The 19,075-nt window shown below is 37.7% G+C and overlaps 1 protein-coding gene across 1 annotated transcript; it reads right to left on the bottom strand.

The window, feature by feature from the left end:
* Positions 1 to 615: 615 nt before the first annotated feature.
* Positions 616 to 19,002, bottom strand: CDNF (cerebral dopamine neurotrophic factor). The gene is made up of 4 exons (XM_072825728.1): positions 18,761 to 19,002; positions 8,170 to 8,297; positions 6,737 to 6,878; positions 616 to 1,284 (listed from the first exon to the last, which is right to left on the bottom strand). The coding sequence occupies exons 1-4, from the start codon at positions 18,873 to 18,875 to the stop codon at positions 1,106 to 1,108; spliced, it is 564 nt and encodes a 187-aa protein (XP_072681829.1). The 5' UTR covers positions 18,876 to 19,002; the 3' UTR covers positions 616 to 1,105.
* Positions 19,003 to 19,075: the final 73 nt, after the last annotated feature.

The raw sequence follows: 19,075 nt of genomic DNA, 5'->3' as shown, positions 1-19,075 counted from the left end.
CCCCACCTCTGCCTTCCACCCAGAGGGAGCCACTTGTACAGGGGAGTTCTTACTCTGATGTGACCAGAAAATAGAGCCAAGAATGATTTTACAATCTAAAGCTAATAAAATAGGGCAGCCCGGATGGCTCAGCGGTTTAGCGCCGCCTTCAGCCCAGGATGTGATCCTGGAGACCTGGGATCCAGTCCCTGTGTGGAGCCTGCTTCTCCCTCTGCCTGTGTCTCTGCCTCTCTCTCTCTCTCTGCCTCTCTCTCTCTCTCTCTCTCATAAATAAATAAAATATTTAAAAAAATAAAGCTAATAAAATAGCATTAGGAACCATAGAGCTCTATGTTGCCTGCAGATGCTGTTACCATGCTTTAATTCTCTATCAAAAGCTTGTCTAATATGTGGTAGAAAGGAATACAGAATACCTTGAACTTGGTTCAATCAATATGAGTGTTGATATGATTTGTTAAAACATTGACTATACTTGAGTGGATTCTTGATCTATTTTCTTTAAGTAGGTGTAAGTGAATTTTAAATAGGTATTCCTTCTATTGGGAAACCCTAATTTCAAGTAGTGCTTCCTGCCCTCCCATATTTGATACCAAAAAGAGCCAGAACATAAAATGATTTGCAGTTGAAAGTACAAAGTTTATTTTTTAAAACCTTTGATTATGTCATGTGATTGTGTTGGATTGACGGTGGGTGTTAGGTAGGCTAAACACTGTTTCTTTTGTCTTAAACCAATATATTTAATTAAAAATCAGTGCACAGAGAGGGGCCTCTGAGCACTGTCTTCTTTTTTCGAATTGACTTATTCCATCCATTTTTCAGTAGTTCATCTTTCCCAATTTTAAGGAAACAGGCAAAGAAAGATATATAATCCTTATAAAAATTATGAGAAAGGCACTGTTAGGTTGGGTACACTGGAAATATAAGACACCACGAATATTAACAGTTTTCACTGTAATTCCAAGTAACCAATTCTTGGCTGGTTGTGTTAACCAAAACAAAAAATGTGAGACCACATACAGCACAACTCCTGGTTACTCTTAACCAACAAGTCCATATCCTGGAGAGTCACTGTATCTGTCATTAATGGTGTACCAACATCCGAGGATCAGAGCTCTGTTTTGGGATGGGCTGCTGCATACTTGGGTGCCAGTTCAGTGATCAGATTCACATAGTCAGTTTTTTCCGCACAGGCTATGCACTCCTCTCCCCAGCTGTGCAGTATCTGTTTCAGCTCTGCTACTCTCATCTTTGACAGGTCCACTGATGCCAAGTCCAGTTTCTTTTCTAAATGACAAAAAGGAAAAGCAGTTTTAAAAAAAAAAAAAAAAAAAAAAACAACTGTGAAACACTTAGAAAAGCCAGTGGTGTTACTTATCTTGGTGCTGACTACCCTATGTTTCAAAGTGGGGATCAGTTCCAATTTCTATGGAAACCAAGACATACCTAAGGAAAATGTGTTATGTACAAAGCTATTGGGATCATTAGTGTTCTATTAAACTTGTTTTCCATGGAATTATACTTGCTTCAAAACAGGGGACCGGGTAGATTTGCAGTATTTTGTGACTTCTCAAGACCATAATTATTAAACCATGACTGCACAGCATTCTAATTGCTGCTCCTAAAATACAAAGAAGGGAACTGATAAATGACGGTGCCTTGAAATGGCCTTGAGTGTGGCCAACTGAAAGCCCTTAACTGTAATTAATTAAAGAAAAAATAAATAAATAAATAAATAATTGTAATTAATTAGAAAGTGATAGTTCACCTTCTATACTGAAGACATGTCTGCACTAAAACAGATGGACATACCTATTACAAAGCACTATTGAGTTTTTAAATACAAATATAAAGAAACCAAAACACATGAATAAAATTAAGAGCATTTTCACTGAGCCTTAATTGTTTGGGAATCTCTGCTTGAACTCACCTGATCCTCTGTCCCTACTGGGATTACAGAATCATCACAGCATTCATTTATAGTCCTTTGGGATATGCCCACGTCTCTAATGCAGGCTCTTTGGTGCCAGCCGATCTGGCTCCTAACCTTCTTGCCAATAACACTTGTCATGAACATCCAACTCCTCTAGAAAGACTACTGCTCCCATTTACTATCTATAGACAATGTCAAGAACTCAGCTACTTCTCTAATGCAAAACCCAAAGATAGGAAATACAAACAAACAAAGCTCATCTATAACATACTTATGATTATAATCCCCGTCAGAAAGGGGAAATTCTTTTCCTTCCCCCTCCCCCATGACCAGCTGTGTGTTTGAACATGGATGCAACATTAATGTTGCCACAATAAGTGGCAGCTCAGAACCTTTGCAGCTTGACTTCTCTTGAGGAGCCCTTTCCTTTTTTTTCCCTGCATAAGGCAACACAGCATTTAAGTCTTTCAACAACCTAACATAGTTGTCAAGTGACTTATCAAAAATTTCCAGTAACTGCTCAAATTTAAAAGTTGGATTTTATACTTAGGAATAAATTTAATCAAGGAGGTGAAAGATCTATACACTGAAAACTACCAGACTTTGATGAAATAAATTGAAGAAAACACAAATGGAAAAACATCCTGTTTGTGGATTGGAAGATTAATATTGCTAAAATGCCCTTTCTACCCAAAGCCATCTACAGATTTAATGCAATCCCCATCAAAATTCCAGTGGCACTTTTCACAAGAAATAGGAAAAACAACCCCAATTTGTATGGAACCACTAAAGATCCTGAATAGCCAAAGCAACCCTCAGAAAGAACAAAGCTGGAAGCATCCTGATGTCAAACGATACTGCAAAGCTATAATAAAACAGTGTGGTACTGGCATAAAAACAGACACATACACCAATGGAGTAGAATCAAAAGCCCAGAAATTAACCCTTGCATATAAGGTCAACAGTATTTGACAAAGGAGCCAAGAATATTCAATGCAGAAAGAACAGTCTCTTCAGTAAATGGTGTTTGGAAAACGGGATAACCACATGCAGAAAAATGAAACAGGACTCCTATCTTATATCACTTGGGAAAATTAACTTGAAATGGATTAACAAGTTAAATATAAGACCCCAAACCATAAATAACTAGGAAGAAAACATGGGGAAAGTCTCCTTGACATTGGTCTTGGCAACGATTTTTTGGATATGACACCAAAGCACAACACCAAAGCAAAAATCAGTAAGTGGTACAAAATAAACTAAAAAGTTTCTGCCCAGAAAAGAAGCCATCAACAAAATCAATGGCAAGTTATGGGATAGGAGAAATTATTTGAAAATCATATATCTGATATGGGTTAATGTCTAAAATATATAAAGAACTCACGCAACTCAATAGCAAAAAAATCCCAAACCATCTGACTAAAAAAATAGGCAGAGGGACTGAATTGATATTCTCCCAAAGAAGACATATACATGGCCAACAGATACATGATAAGGTATTCAACATCACTAATCATAAGGGAAATGCAAAACGGCACTACAATGAGGTATCACTTCATATTTGTTAGAATGGCTGTCATCAAAAACCTAAGATAGGGCAGCCTGGGTGGCTCAGCAGTTTAGCGCCGCCTTCAGCCTGGGGCATGATCCTGGAGACCCGGATCGGTATCAAGTCCCACGTCAGGCTTCCTGCATGGAGCCTGCTTCTCCCTCTGCCTGTGTCTCTGCCTCTCTCTCTCTCTCTCTCTCTCTCTCTCTCCCTCCCTCTCTTGTGTCTCTCATGAATAAATAAAATCTTAAAAAAAAAAAAAAAAAAAAAACAAGATATAGCAAATGTTGAAAACAATTTGGAAAAAAATCACTGTCCCTGGCAGCATAAGTTTGTACAGCCACTATGGAAAACAGTATGGAAGTTCCTTTAAAAATTAAAAGACTGGGATGCCTAGGTGGCTCAGCAGCTTAGTGCCCGCCTCAGCCCAGGGCACGATCCTGGAGTCCGGGGATTGAGTTCCACATCGGGCTCCCTGCATGGAGCCTGGTTCTCCCTCTGCCTATGTATCTCTGTATCTCTCTCTCTCTCTCTCTCTCTCTGTGTCTCTCTCATGAACAGATAAATAAAATCTTTAAATAAATAAATAAACTATCAAATGACCTAGCATCCACTTCTGGGTATATATCAAAATGAAAATAGGTTATCAAAGAACTATCTGCACTTCCATGTTTATTGCAGCATTATTCATAATAGGCAAGATATGTAAACAAGCTAAGTATCTGTCAACAGATGAATGGATAAAGGAGATGTGTGTGTGTGTGAGAGAGAGAGAGAGACGCAGGTATACACACACAATGGAGTGCTATTCTGCCATGAGAAAGGAAATCTTGCCACTTGCCACAACATGAATGGACTTTGAGGACATTATACTAAGTAAAATAAGTCAGACAGAGAAAGATAAATGCTGTATATCACTTACCAGTAGAATCTAAAAAAGCCAAACTAATAGAAACAGAAAGTAGAATGGTGGTTACCAGGGGCTGCAGGGTGGAGAAATTAAGGAGATTTTGGCAAAGGGTACAAACTTCCAGTGATAAGACAAGTTCTGGTAGACAAGATCTAATGTATGCCATGGTATTTATGGCTAATACTGTATTATATACTTGAAAGTTGCTAAGAGAGTAGATCTTAAATGTTATCACAAAATGATACGGTATTTATAAGACACAATGGAGGTGTTAGCTTATGTAATGGTGCTAATATTGCAATATATAAGTGTATCAAGTCAACATGTTATACACCTTAAACCTACACAAAGTTTTATGTTAATTATATCTTAATAAATCTGGAAAAAAATAGGTAAAAGTTAAATTTTAAGGCTTTTTTTATTTGGAGGGTCAGCTACACCCTGTGTTCCAGAGAACCCTTCGATTTTTATAGTGATACCTATCCTTTAAAAAAAAAAATAGATCTAGTGAAAACATACTTTCAGGTCAAAAACCAAATGACACCTTCCTAATTAAAAACATAATCCAGGCAGCCTGGGTGGCTCAGTTTAGCTCCGCCTTCAGTCCAGGGCCTGATCCTGGAGACCGGGGATCAAGTCCCACATTGGGCTCCCTGCATGGAGCCTGCTTCTCCCTGTGTCTTTGCACCCCCGCCCCCACTCTGTGTCTCTCATGAATAAATAAATAAAAATCTTAAAAAAAAACAAAACATAATCTCTTCTACCCAATCTCAGCCTACCCAAAAGGCTGGTCCAGATACAAGTCCTATTCACTTACCTTGTTTGTTAATTTCATGACTGACTTAGCAAAATACCTTTAAACATAGATGCTTTTATAGCTTAAATTATTAATATCCCACCATTCAAACGCCCTGTTCAATCTTAACTTTCCTGCCAACAATAAGATGAGAAGGAGAATTTAGAACATCCTTCAAATGACTGAAGGAAAAAAAAATACTTTCTTGCAAGTGTCATTAGAGTTTTTGAGTTTTTCTAGAAAACTTGGCCTCTGGCATTAATTTTAAAAGAGGAAAAACCCTGTAACCCTAAACCTATAAGGAAAATGTTGATCCCAAAATTAAAACTAGTTCATGGCTCCCCAAGGGCCTCTAGTGGCCAGCATTGCCAAAACATTAGTAAATATGCATTTCTTCTCAATAATATATGAATATTTTTTGTAATTCAAGGACCCAAGTAGGATCCCTTGTATATACCAGATGTTATTCCAAATACATTTATCAAATGAAAGAATCAGGACAGGTTGGTCCCTTTTGTGAATATTGTTCATATGTATTCAATGATTTCTGCCTCTATTTCATTAGTTGGAAGCCAATAAAAACAGATGCCTTCCCCATAATCACTACCTTGGAGATTGGGGCCTGCCCTTGGCAAATTGAGAAATAGGTTGTCTTTGGTATCTTCTGACCTTAAACCTATTTAAAGCCAGCTTTGTTGCTATGGTGCATAGGCATATTACACAGCTATGTTGGAAAATAAGACTAAAATTATTCAGAGTCGGTGTTAATGACCTAGTTTGTAGTACTACAGTGGATCTGTAACACAAAACAATGACTTAAGAAAAAAAAATGTGTCTTTCCTGGTAAAATCTCAGGTATTAAGGATTGGCAAAGGGAGGGCTCCCCAGGCTTTTAACACACCTATTCAGTCTACCCAAAAGGCTGGTCCAGATACAAGTCTTCAGTACTGTATAAGAATAGATCTATATCTGTGAAATTCCTAAGGCCAAGGATAATGTTTTAAATAGGACATCTCCTTCCTTTCCTCACTGTTTATTTTAGGCACCCTTGATAAGCTTACTTCATCAAGCAAAACCTGACTTGATGTGAATAACCTATTTTCTAACATTTAAAACTGGCAGGATGGTAGACAAATCTAGGGGAAAAAGATACAGTCATTTTTAAAATTTCAAAGTTCCAACATCACATTTGAATAGATGCAACTTTTTGTTTTAATAGGTTACCAAGAGCCAAATCACCATGAATAGCTGCTCCCTTTGCATTTTGAATTTTTCCTTGACATACATAGTTGACATTGCCTTGGTGATTTAAGAGTTTAAACTTTGCTATCTGGGTTGGCAATTTTACCGAAAGCTGATTGTGCCAGGATTCATTTCTCTTTCCCCAAAGGAGCTCAGATGGCACTAGGCACCATTCAGCAGCCCAGCCACCTACTGGCAAGTGGAGATTGCCTTCCCTTCTCACACTGACTTTTTAGAAACAGGGACCTTGATTTAGGGAATTGGCAATCCCCTGGACATATTGGAAAAATACATTTGACTTCATTATACCATATTTCAGCTCACATATCTGGCTGTCCATCTTCTTGAGCTTCTCACAAATCTTTATTGCAGGCATATGCACACTCATTGGGCGAGCAACCTCACTGAGGATCTTTGTGGCTGCATCCTTCGTTGCTCCTAGGTAATAGCACTGAAGGGTACAAAGAGAAGTTAGTGTCCTGGGTGATGAAAAAATGTAGTTAGTATAGTTTTGGAGAAGTGAGAAAGAGGTTAACCTAGTTTTCTTGACCCAGCTATTAAATTTTAACCCCTGCTGACTAAGACACCAGAAAACAAATTATTCCATCCCCGTGATCATGTTAATTAGAAGCGCCCTACAATTCACATGATGCTCAAAAGACTAATAAGAGCCAACACTTGCTAAGTGTTTTCTCTGTGTGAGGTGCTGCTCTCAGGGCTTTAAAGGTCTTAACTTATTGAATTCTCACAACAATCCTGTGAAGTAAGTACTATAATTATCCTCATTTTACACCCAAGTCAACTGAAGGTCACTAGTTGGTAAGCAGAAGAGAGAGAATTTAGAAACCTAGGATTTTGGCTCTAGAGTCCATATCCTTCTCCCTCATGTTAGGCTTGCCTTTCAGGTAGCTGCCTAACTGAAGCAATTTACATTTAAAAATATGAAACTTAATGCCACAAATAAATATTGAGAGTTTTACAATGTGTCAGTGGTGAACAGTCAACAATGCAGATTTAACTGACAAATTGAACATGAAAATTTTAGGCAAAATGAATTGGCCTGCAATTATCTGTAGTAAAGTAAAACACTATTGAAATAAGTCATCTGTGTAAATCCAGGTAACACATTATAAGATAATATAAATACCTCATTAGTTATATATAAATCACGTTATAGAAATATTTTGGGGCCGCCCAGGTGGTTCAGTGGTTTAGTGCTGCCTTCAGCCCAGGGTGTGATCCTGGAGACCCCAGATCGAGTCCCACATCAGGCTCCCTGCATGGAGCCTACTTCTCCTTCTGCCTGTGTCTCTGCCTCTCTCTCTCTCTTCCTCTCTCATGAATAAATAAATAAAATTTTTAAAAAAAGAAATATTTTGACAGGTTTGGTAATAATAGTCTTGGTAATAAATGGTCTTAGTAATAAATAGAAAATCTACCACTCTTAAACCAGGACAGAAAAATTCTCATTAGGAATTTGCATAAAAAAAAAGGAATTTGCGTAAAACATGGAATTTCTTGTCTATGGTTTATTCAGAAAACAAAATGAAACCGGATATATTCTAGATGAAAATACATAGGACTACATTTCACTGGAAGATCAATTTCTGCGTGCTATCTACAATGAACATGCTTGAGGCAAGCATCTAAGCAGGAGAACATTAAGACTAAGATGAAAAATGCAACTATTAACAGTTTTCTTCAAGCATAAGGGAAAAATGAAAGATGAAAATTTACCATACCAGGCGGTTTTCTTTTCCTTTGACATCCAAGCAAAAGCTGACCAATTCATTTTCTATGGTGTCTAGGGAAAAGTTGACTCCTCTGGCTATTAAGGAGTTATAGAATCGGTTCAAGAATTCTTTACATACTAGAAGGATCAAAGAAATTATGTAGTTACATACAATATAATCATACACTCATACAATACATACAATACACTTATGTGTATCCCCCACTCATCAAATGAAAAGTTAAATATGATTCAACACATTGTGACAATGGATTCAAATTATAAGTTAGAATGGTTTGGGGTCTACAGCTATTAGCTTAGTATTGGGTCTTGAATAATATGAACTTATCAAATCAATCAATCAAATGATCTTTGGAACCAAGTTGAATCTAAAAATGAGAATTTTCCCACAAAATTAACCTTAAGAGAGAATGTAGCTTTATATAGGATATGATGCTTGGGACAACTTTGTTTAAAGCACAGAGAAAAACCTGAATACATATCTTAAATGAAACCCCTTGGAAGTCTGCCTATGTCTCTATGTTCTATCATCACAAACCTAAGTAAAACTCCAATTTGAACAACCATATTCAATCCCAGCATCCAGAGCCAGTGAAGAGGTGGAGGGAACTAACTAAGAAGTGCAGGCAATAACCATAGTTAGCATTTGTTGGGTGCTTACAGGTGCTGGCACTGTTCTAATGTATGTTATTAACTCATTCAAGTCTCAGAACAAAGCTATGACGTAGATGCATTACTATCCTTATTTTACAGATGAGGTAACTGAGTCAAAGAGAGGCCAGTTAACTTGCCTAATAAGTGCTAGGGAGGAAATTAGATCCCAGGTCATCTGACCCTGGCCCTACACACGTATCCATTAGGTACTTCTGAAGTAGGAGGAGGATGCTTTCCCATGTTGCTTTCCCAGATGGGGCAAGCATCTGGCCCTAGCAAGCAGAGGATATGGCGGCCTAGAAGCTTATGCTGGAAAACAGTGGCCCTAGTATTGGAGAGAGAATTCTAGAGAAACATTCTAAGGAAGAGTGGAGAGTGCTCAGGCCCTTGCTTCTGTCCCTATTCTTGATTCATGGTATTAACTAAAACCAGATAATGGGCTCTCTCCTCCATCCCCAATATTCAAGTGTCTTATTTGTCTGTCTGATAAATGAGACAAGACTTCTGATCACCCTAGTACACAAACTAGACACCTACTGTAGTTTAAATTATGTTCATTTGATTAAATTAATTTTTTTATAAACATTTATTGAGCACTTCCTCTGTATAAAGCACTTTTGGAAGCACTACTAAAAGATAAACTTCAGGAAGTAGGAGGCAAGATCCAGAAAGGAGAATCAGGTTGCAAGAAGTAATGTGAGAAGAGAAAATGGCAAGTGGGAGAAAAATCTAAATCAAGATCAACTGTGTAAACAATAATAATAAACATGTAGGGATATAAGCATAAGGTAAAACCCAAATACAGGACAATCCAAACACATAAGATGGGAAATAAAGGAGAATTCACATGAAACTTCTGAGATCCCTTATCATCCAGAAGAGGGTGGAGAAACATTACTGTTAAGTCATAATAATTTTTAGCCAATTAACCATGTTAACAATGACAGGGTAATAACTAAAAAATATAAACATTACTTTGAGATGGGTATTTGTGCAGGGCCTGGGGAGGGATTGTTAAAACATTATCAGTTCATTAGAAGGCAGAAAAGATTAGAAAAAGAAAGAAAAAAAAGCACAATAAGTGTTTTTTAAACTACAAAATTAAGTGGGAAAAATAAACCCAACTATATCATTAATTACAATAAGTATGAATGTATTAAGCTTGCAGTTATATAACAGTATTTTTCAGAGTAGAACTATTAAATGTTCAATTATATGCTATTTATAAGAGTCATATAAAGAGTGAGAATATAGCAAAAGGTTGAAAAAACAAAAAACAACATTAGGGAGATTTTAAAAATAAAAAGATATGCCTGGAAAATGCTAACCAAAATCTGCTTTAGTTCTGTAAAGCATTTTTGAGCATAACAACAGTCACTACCAATCAATCTGAACCATTTACCAGAAATATCAAAAAGAAATGTTCCAAACTAATGGACAGCCAATAACATAGCCTAATAATATAAAAACTTCTGATAGAACTATAAGGAGAAATTGACAAATTCACAATAACAATAGATGGTTGAACACTTTCACAGCAGTTATTTGATCAACTCAACCAAAAGTTGATAACGACATTAAACATTTAAGCACTATTCACAAGTTTGACCTTGTAACATACGAACTCCTCTCCCCCAAGTTAGAGAATCCACATTCTTTTCAAGAAAATATGGAATATTTACATTTATTTGCCAGGTAGTGGGTCAAAAAGCAGTTCTCAACAAGCACAAAAAAACCTGTACTAAGCAGGCCACATTCCCTGAACATAATTAGAAATCAGTAACAAAGCTAATATGATCCAACTCACTGTCTGCCCTCCTTACGCCCGGATATGTTTAAAATAACGCACTTCTAAGTAACCCATGGGTCACAGAAAAAGTAGTAACAGAAATGCAATTTTTAGTACTTAATTCCAGTAAAAATGCTATATATAAAACTAAAGGACTTCAGTTAAGCAGTACTTACAAAGAAATTCATAAATAAGTATGTATCTTTCAAAAGAAAAAAATAGAAAATTAATGAGAAAGCATTCAAGTTGTTTTAAAAATATAACTATATAAACCAAAAGAATATAGAAATTGTTAGATAATAAAACCATACAAACTAAGTACAAAAAAGTAAAGATAAAATGAAACTAATAAAGATAAGTTCTTAGCAAGGAAAAAAATTTAAGTGATAAATCAAATAATATTCAGACAACCAAATAACAAGTAAGAACTTTTGGTAATTAAAAATATTGCTGAATTAAAGAGAAAAGTCATCAGATTTATTGCGGAGATCAAGTTGGGGCAGGGGCAGGGGCGGGGAATCACCAGGAAGTAGACCACAAAACAAACAGGTTGAAAATGATTAATAAAATTTGAGAAATTCAGGAAGACAAATACCTAAATAATACAAGCTTCAGAAAGATAGAAGAGGCAATTGCCAAAGAACCAAAATAGGAAATATTCTCATTAGCAGAAGACATGAATATCTGGATTGGTAGACCCACAAAATTGAAAAAGATCTATACCAAAACACAAAAATCAAGAAACTTTGGAACACCTGTAAAAAAGAAAAGATTCTATAATTCTGAAATCTAAAAAAGCTCTAATAACAGTATAAAATAGAGTGAAACAGAGTTATGAAATAGATTTGCTAACACTGGAAACTATAAGAAAATGACTTAATATCATCAAAATTCTACAGAAAAAATATTTTTTTTTCAGAAAACATATTTTTGACCAAGAATTCTATAAGCAGGTAAGCTATTTTAATGTAAAAGTAAATAAAGTCATTTCCAACATTCAAGATCTCAAAATTATATTATCATGCACTGTTTTTCAGGACAGTAGGCTTCACCAAACTGGAAGAATGAAGCAATCAAAGGAATGCCTTGGGTTCCAGGAAACAAAGGCTCAAACACAACAAAGAGGCCAAGGAAATTCCCTGGAGGGGAGGGGAGTGAACCATAGGAAGCCAGCCACATAGCAGGCTGGAAAGATGCCTGTCCAGGTTAGAACAGGACACAGAGAGTCCCAGGAATTATGTTACCAAGCAGAAAATCAAACTAATAGACTACCTGATGTGGCTAACATGTTCAGAGATGATTTTCAGCTGTGTATATATGTATATGTATATATGACATACATATATGATATGATCAATTAATGATTGGAACAAAACCAGAGAAAAATTAAGGCAAGTTTTTGTTTTGTTTTTTTTTAAGATTTTATGTATTTATTCACAATAGACATAGAGGAGAGAGAGAGGCAGAGACACAGGCAGAGGGCGAAGCAGGCTTCATGCAGGGAGCCTGATGCAGGGCTTGATCCCAGACTTCAGGATCACACCCTGGGCCAAAGGCAGGAACTAAACCGCTGAGCCACCCAGGGATCCCCTGGCAAGTTTTAATTCAAGGGGAGAAAGATGTACATGAAAGATGAAATCCTGGTGCACTAGGTAACTCACTTCTGAATAATATTGACATGGGCCCAACAATATAAATCCTGAAGTTTATTTTTAACCCAAATAGTGATATAAATGCATGTAAAATGGGGGAATGTGTGTGCAGAAGACAGATGTGGGTGGGTGTAATAAATCTAAAACTTAAAAAAAAATGAAAAATAAAAAAATAAAAAATAAAAAAAAATCTAAAACTTCATTTTCCAAAGATAATAAAAATGCAAAACTGAAAAAGAATTATAAGCAGTTTATTTAGATTAATAAAGATATGTGTCAGACAGGGACACCTGAGTGAGTCAGCAGTTGAGCATCTGCCTTTGGCTCAGGTAGTGATTGAGTTCCTGGATAAGTCCTGCATCAGCGGGCTCCCTGCATGGAGCCTGCTTCTCCCTCTGCCTGTGTCTCTGCCAATCTTTCTCTCTCTCTCTCTCATGAATAAATAAAATATTTTTAAAAACCCCAATAGAACGTTTATAGATTTTACAACCTGGTCCAAAAATACACACATAAAGGACGCCTGGATGGCTCAGCGGTTGACCATCTGCCTTTGGGTCAGGGCGTGACGCTGGAGTTCCAGGATCGAGTCCCACATCGGGCTCCCTGTGAGTACCCTGCTTCTTCTTCTGCCTGTGTCTCTGCCTCTCTCTCTCTGTCTCTCATGAATGAATAAAATATTTTTAAAAAATACACATGAAGAAACAAGAGCAAATGAAAGCTAAGGAATGTTTGAAGAAGAAAATAAAAAGGAGTCTGAGGAGTGGACACTATCAGATATCAAGATTTAGTTCTAGAGTGATGGCATTGAAAACAGTGTGGAAATGCCACAGAAATAGACCAGGAGAACTAGGCTAGAAACAAATGCACAAATCTCGAAGAGGTTGGTAAAGGATGGAAGTGATGCTAAAAATCAATAGAGGATAAAAATTTACTAGTCAGTAAATAGTACAAAGACAACTTACCACGGCATATGATGACTGACAACCCTTCCACTTGCTAAGGAGATCCTATCAAACCCCTGCTCCTACACTTGTGCCCTCTCCCTCCCGTCTTGTTCCCCATTAGCCCACAACGTACTGTTACTTCTCACATCTCAGAAACAATAGAAAGCTCTCTCAACACCACATCTTCCCCATCTCCCCACCCGCCACCATCAAATACCACCCCATTTCCCCACTCCTCTTTAAGAAAAAGACTCAAAAATTCTTTATGCTGCGGTTTCCAAGTCTCTTTTCTCTTCCTCTCCCTCACTCCCCCACACCTAGTTTAAAGTCAGTGAGTTATAAAAGATTTGTTGTGAAAAACAGAGTCCTTTGCTTCCCTTTGTTACCTGGTTATTTGAAATTTTTTGTCTGCTTGCTTATTTTGTCCTGCATGATACTTACAGTCACTTGAAATGTATTCGTGGAGATCATTAAGGCCTAAATTGAAGATGCTTTATTTCCATAAAGGATTTATGTCTGTATTTTTTCAGGCTTAGGAGTTACTAGCCAGGGACTAGTTTAAATGAAACTGACAGCTTGATATTTTTTTTGTGAATTTTAGCTGTAAATCCAAGTGAGGACATCTTGTGGTTATAATCTCAGAAATGTATTTATTCTTTTTATTCTGCTCACTGTCAAGGAAATTTTCCTTAGAGACCCCTGTGGGCAGGGATGGGTTAGGTTTATGGCTCATTCAACCTTACTCTGAGGGAGTAACCCTTTGGGAATTCCAGGTTAACAGAGAAGAGTGTCCTAGTGGACTCCCCACTTGAAACAAGTCTTAGGCTTTGCCTTCCATCTCATTCACACCAAACATCGTCTTTACTTTGGCCAGTGTCACCCGGGGAAAATGAGTGTAAACTCAGTTTGCCATTTGGGATTACTTCTTCCCCTTCAATTTTGCCCTAGTAAATCTTTGTCTTGTCAGCTCTTGGTTCCTTTATGATGTTTTCATATTTTCTCCTGCAGCATTAGGGTATCTTGGTCAGATTACAACAATCTGACCCACTAAATTCCCAACAGTCTAATCAGATTATTTAAAAATGAAAGTCAGATTATGCTACTTCACCTGCTCAAAACCCTCCTGTGGTTTTTTTTTTTTTTCCTTTCTGTATCAGCCAGAGTCTGATCCAGTCTTTAGATTGTCCCATGGTCTCTGATGACCTGACTTCTCACAGCTTCTCACACCTCAGCTTCTGTCACCTCTCCCACTTAAGCCACATTGCTCTGTCCTCAACAACGTACCTAGACTGGGTGTGAAATATATATTTTTTGGCTGAATAAAAGAGCTCCTGTATATCTATAAAAAATAATCCCACAGTCCAAAAGGGAAGAGTTAGGTTGAAAATGCATATAACATCTCACCCAGAAATTCTTCTTCTATGACCTAGAAAAATCATCATATATGTGCTCTAGGAGACATGTATAAGAATATTCAGAGCACCATTGTTTCAAATTATGTAAAAGTGGGAAGAACCTAACCATACCTCCAAGAGAGAACAGTTGCATTTCACTCAGAAAGTGGAATTGTATAGGCAAGTTAAAAAGAATGAACTACATCTATAGTTCTCAATGTATATAAATGCCCCAATATAATGTTGAATGAAAAAAGTTGCAAGTGAATATGTACAATGTACAATTATATACATCTAAGATCCAAAAAATTACATAATTTGTGGATACACACATTTATAGTAAAAGTTCTTCAAAAAATGGAAAAGCAGCACACATTAACTTTAGAACAGACATTTGTCCTGGAAATGGAGAGAAAACAGTGGCTCAAATGTTTTATTTTATTTTTTAAAGAAAGAGAATAGTAGCAAATGTGGCAAAATATTAACAGTTAATCTAGATGCTAGGTATATGTCATAAAAAATGTTCCTGTATGTTTGAAGTATTTCCTAATTGATGTTAAAAACTCACCACAGTATCTTCGACCATCACAGAAATCCCCAGTATGCTCAATAAAATATTTGGTAATATTAATGAAATTGAATTTAAAATGTTAAAGTGAAATCACACATCAATTAAGCAATTATTAGCCAGAGCCCAAAAGGAGAAAATAGGATTTGGAAAATATAATAATGCCACCTGCAGGAAAAGAGCTACAAGTTATTCAAAAAGATAATGATAAACGTTTAAAGTCAGGTTAGTGGAATAATTAAACTGGAAGTGAGCTAGAAATATTATTTTCAACAGTTCCATCCACATCTTCTCACACCAAAATCAGTCCCACATTATGTTTGATTTTAGAGGAAAAATAAAAGACAACAGATTAATCTTGGACACCAGGACTAGAGGAGAATTGCTACCTAAGAACATAACACATGTTGTTATAAGGAGTTTAGGAGTTTAAGAATAGTCAGATCTTGAATAATTTGTATACCACTTAATTTTTCTGATTTTATTTTTAATATTTCCTTAAATGATTTAGTTCCTAACACTATACTGAGAAAGCAATATAGGTGATAATTCAGTGCTTGGATTCTGAAACCAGACTCCCTGCATCCAAATCCTGATTTTACTGATTACTAGCTGTGTGACTTTGGGCCTTTCACTATTGAATCATCTGACAGTCTAACTTGAAGGTCATCAGAATTTTTCTTCTGGCTGCATTTAAGGTTTTCTAATTTTTTCTTCTTCTTTCTCTCTAGTGATTCATTCTTGACAACTTCTTCAATCTTCTTCCTAATTCTTTTATCAGCTGTATGTAATCTGCTGTTAATACTATTAATTTGTTTGTAGCCATTTAATCTGGTTCTTTTCCAAATATGATTGGACATTTTTAAGAGTCTTTTGCCCCATTTTCATATTTTTCAATCCCTTCCTTCATCTCTTTAAACATAATAAATGTATTTTCTATTCTGTGTCTGATAATTCCAGTACCTGAAGCCTTTTCTCTGGTCCCTGCCACTAGTTCAACTGGCTGTCACTTATGGTGCCCTTCTTTCCTGTGAGTGCCAGAACTTTCTGAATGTGAGCTTTATTTCTTAGACTCTAGCTGTGAGAATTATTTGTAGACTGGGTTAAAGGTGGATTCTTACAGGTAAGAACAATATTTGCTGATGTCTGCTTAAAATCCCTTTAAACTAAAACTTCAGTTTGAGATGTTCTGGACCCTTCAAGTTGTGTGCCTTTGGGCCTCAATGCCTATGTGGGTTATCTTGTGATTAGGAGTTATCTGGAGACATTTTTGTTTTCCCTTTTGGTACAAAGTTCAAGTACCACACTTAATTTTACTCTCTAAAGATGAGGGTAGAGCTGTGGTTATTTCCAGGTCACATTTTATAATGGAGGTGAGCTCTTTGGGGTTTCAAATTAATTGGGGGAAAACCTAGTATTATACTCCTAACTTGGGAAGGTCCTGGGCTTTATCTTTATTCTTGATTTTACCAAAGCCAGGAAAACCTAAATTCAGATCGCCTGGATAACAAATGCCCTCAAGGCAAAAGCCATCTACCAGCTTTTACCTCTTTGAGTTTCCACTTTTACCTTTATTTTTGGCCTTGGTAACGTTATGCCTTACTAACTTACTCTTAAAATTATTTTTAGGAGTGCCTGGGTAGCTAAGTTGGTTGAACGTCTGACTCTTGATTGTGGTTCAGGTTCTGATCTCGGAGGGTCAAGGGATAGAGCTCCTCAGGGGAATGTTTTCTGGTCTGTCTCTCCCTCTGCCCCCCTCCCGCTCACAGTCTCTCTCCTTGTCTCTCAAAAATAAATAAACCTTAAAAATATTTTTTTTTACATTTTTTTATTTTATTCAGTGCTTATAGCTGTTTTCAGCTAGAGGATCAGTCATGTCTTTTGGAGCTCAAAGTCCTATTCATTCCTAATGCTATTAATAGGAACAGAACATTAAATACAACAGCCTGTCATTTGTGTTTTTAACATTCATTGAGCAATTAGTAGGTACCAGACGGTGTTCTAGGTTGTTGAAAAAGAAAGTCCATACCCTCAAGGATTACATTCCAGGGAATAAATAGAAGAATCTCCTGGCTGTGAAGAAAAAGCAACATAATGGGGGTAGAAAGTGACAAGATAAATAGTGTTACCCTAAAAGGGGTAGTTAAGGAAAAAGTGGATAAAGTGGTACTTGTGCAGAAACCTTAAGAATGGGAGTGAAAACCACGAGTGGACTACTTGGGGTAGAACTCTCCCAGCAGAGGGGAGAAGTGCAAAGGCTCTAATGCAGGAAGTCCTTGGTGGGTCCAAAGATAGGGCACCAGGGTGGTAGAAGCAGAGTGAGCAAGAGGAGGGAGGACAGTAGACAATGAGGTCTAGTCAAACATGCAATAATCACAATATACTGTAATAAATCTAGGAAAGATGGCATAAGCTTCACATCGAGATGCTCTGGCTTTTCTGAAATGTTTTTAGGTAGTAGCTGGAGAAATTGCTACTAGTGAGTAATCAGATCAATTGTTTATGTCTCACAAATTCTGCTTTAAATGTATAGCATGCAGTTATAAGATTCTTTAAACAAAATTATAACTTAGCTGAATAAATATATCTAAAGAAAGTTTAAAAATGACATCGTGTGGGTATTTCAAATTTCTGGAGAGGAAAAAAAAAAGTTTAAGTATTGTAGGGCTGGTAGAAAACTGGACTCCAATTCTTAGCACTTCATTAAGTTATTATACAAACTTCACTCATCCAGTTATTCAATGTATACTGTGAACCTACAGTTTCTGGTTAAGTAGGGATAGAGTCCCAAGATCACACAAGGGTGAGGAGGATATACACTTATGTAAATTGTTTTGGTGAATGAGATATGATTATTACAGCAGTCCAGGAGGAAGGGGCTAGCATAGCTAACTATCTTCTTTGACCTTGTTAACAACCCTCTGAGGTAGGTATAATCACGCTGATTTTGCAATCAAGAGGTTTGGGGGCTCAGAGCCAGAAGAGTTGGTGGAACCTAAACCCAAGTGTTCTGATTGCAAACGCACAGCTGAGGTTCTGCGAACTGGAAAGAAATCATTGCTGGGTATTCCTCTTGAATCAACGTACTGCTTTGTAAAGCAACTTGACTCTGTAAAGTTCTAACAAACGTTAGTTCTATTCTGTTTATGGCACCTCAACTCAATTACAGACAGCTTGTTTTATTTTTCTTTTGGGAGTCAAACAAATTTAAATTTGAAAGACATCTCCTGGGCAGGGAGAGGCCGGATTCGCCCGCCCGGATTCGCCAGCAACAGCATCATTGACGGAGCGCCAGGGTCTTCAGAAGCTAGTAGCGTCTGCACAACATCTAATCCAAATCCAAACTCTCCAGTTTTGACCGCAGCAGTTTAATAGACCAGAACGCGGCCTCAAGGCGTCACTGGGCCCGGCTCGAACTTTTGCCCAGGACTGGAAGACGGCGATGGGAAGCCAGGGAAGCGGACCTGCATTTCCTGAATCTAATGTTATTTATAGCCAGGGCCAGGAGAAGCCAAAGCCGACGACAGCTGCGCTGCAGCGCGGTGCCACTGTCACGCAAGCAGGGCTCACACCGCTCACCTTCACAGTCGGCCCCTGGCCTCTCCCCGGCCTCGTGGCCCAGCGCCAGCCCCGGGTTAGAGACCCAAAGCCCGGCACAAAAGGCCACCACTGCGGCCGGGCCCGTGCACCACATGCTGAGCCAGCCGCGCAGGACGCCTCGCCACCTGCGCCCACCAACAGCCACGCTGCGATGTAGCCCGGAGCCGCTCCGGGACGCGTTGGAGGCGGGCGAGTGTCCCGGGGGAAAAAAAAATCTGCCGGGAGTTGCTAGGGCGAATGACGCAATTCAATCCTGAGTTCCCATTGGCCTCCGCAGGGGGCGGAGCGAAGAGA

The sequence above is a fragment of the Canis lupus genome, chromosome 5, assembly GCF_048164855.1.
Source record: "Canis lupus baileyi chromosome 5, mCanLup2.hap1, whole genome shotgun sequence".
Classification (NCBI taxonomy): Eukaryota; Metazoa; Chordata; class Mammalia; order Carnivora; family Canidae; genus Canis; species Canis lupus.
The sequence above is the reverse complement of the archived record's forward strand: the minus strand, read 5'-3'. Positions and strand labels throughout refer to the sequence as shown.

Coding starts and splice junctions, on each gene's coding strand:
- CDNF (XM_072825728.1), bottom strand. CDS start 18,875: ATGTGGTGCACGGGCCCGGCCGCAGTGGTGGCCTTTTGTGCCGGGCTT. Junction 6,879..8,169: donor AAGGAAAAGAAAACCGCCTG/GTATGGTAAATT, acceptor TGTACCCTTCAG/TGCTATTACCTAGGAGCAAC. Junction 1,285..6,736: donor GATATGTGAGCTGAAATATG/GTATAATGAAGT, acceptor TTTGTCATTTAG/AAAAGAAACTGGACTTGGCA.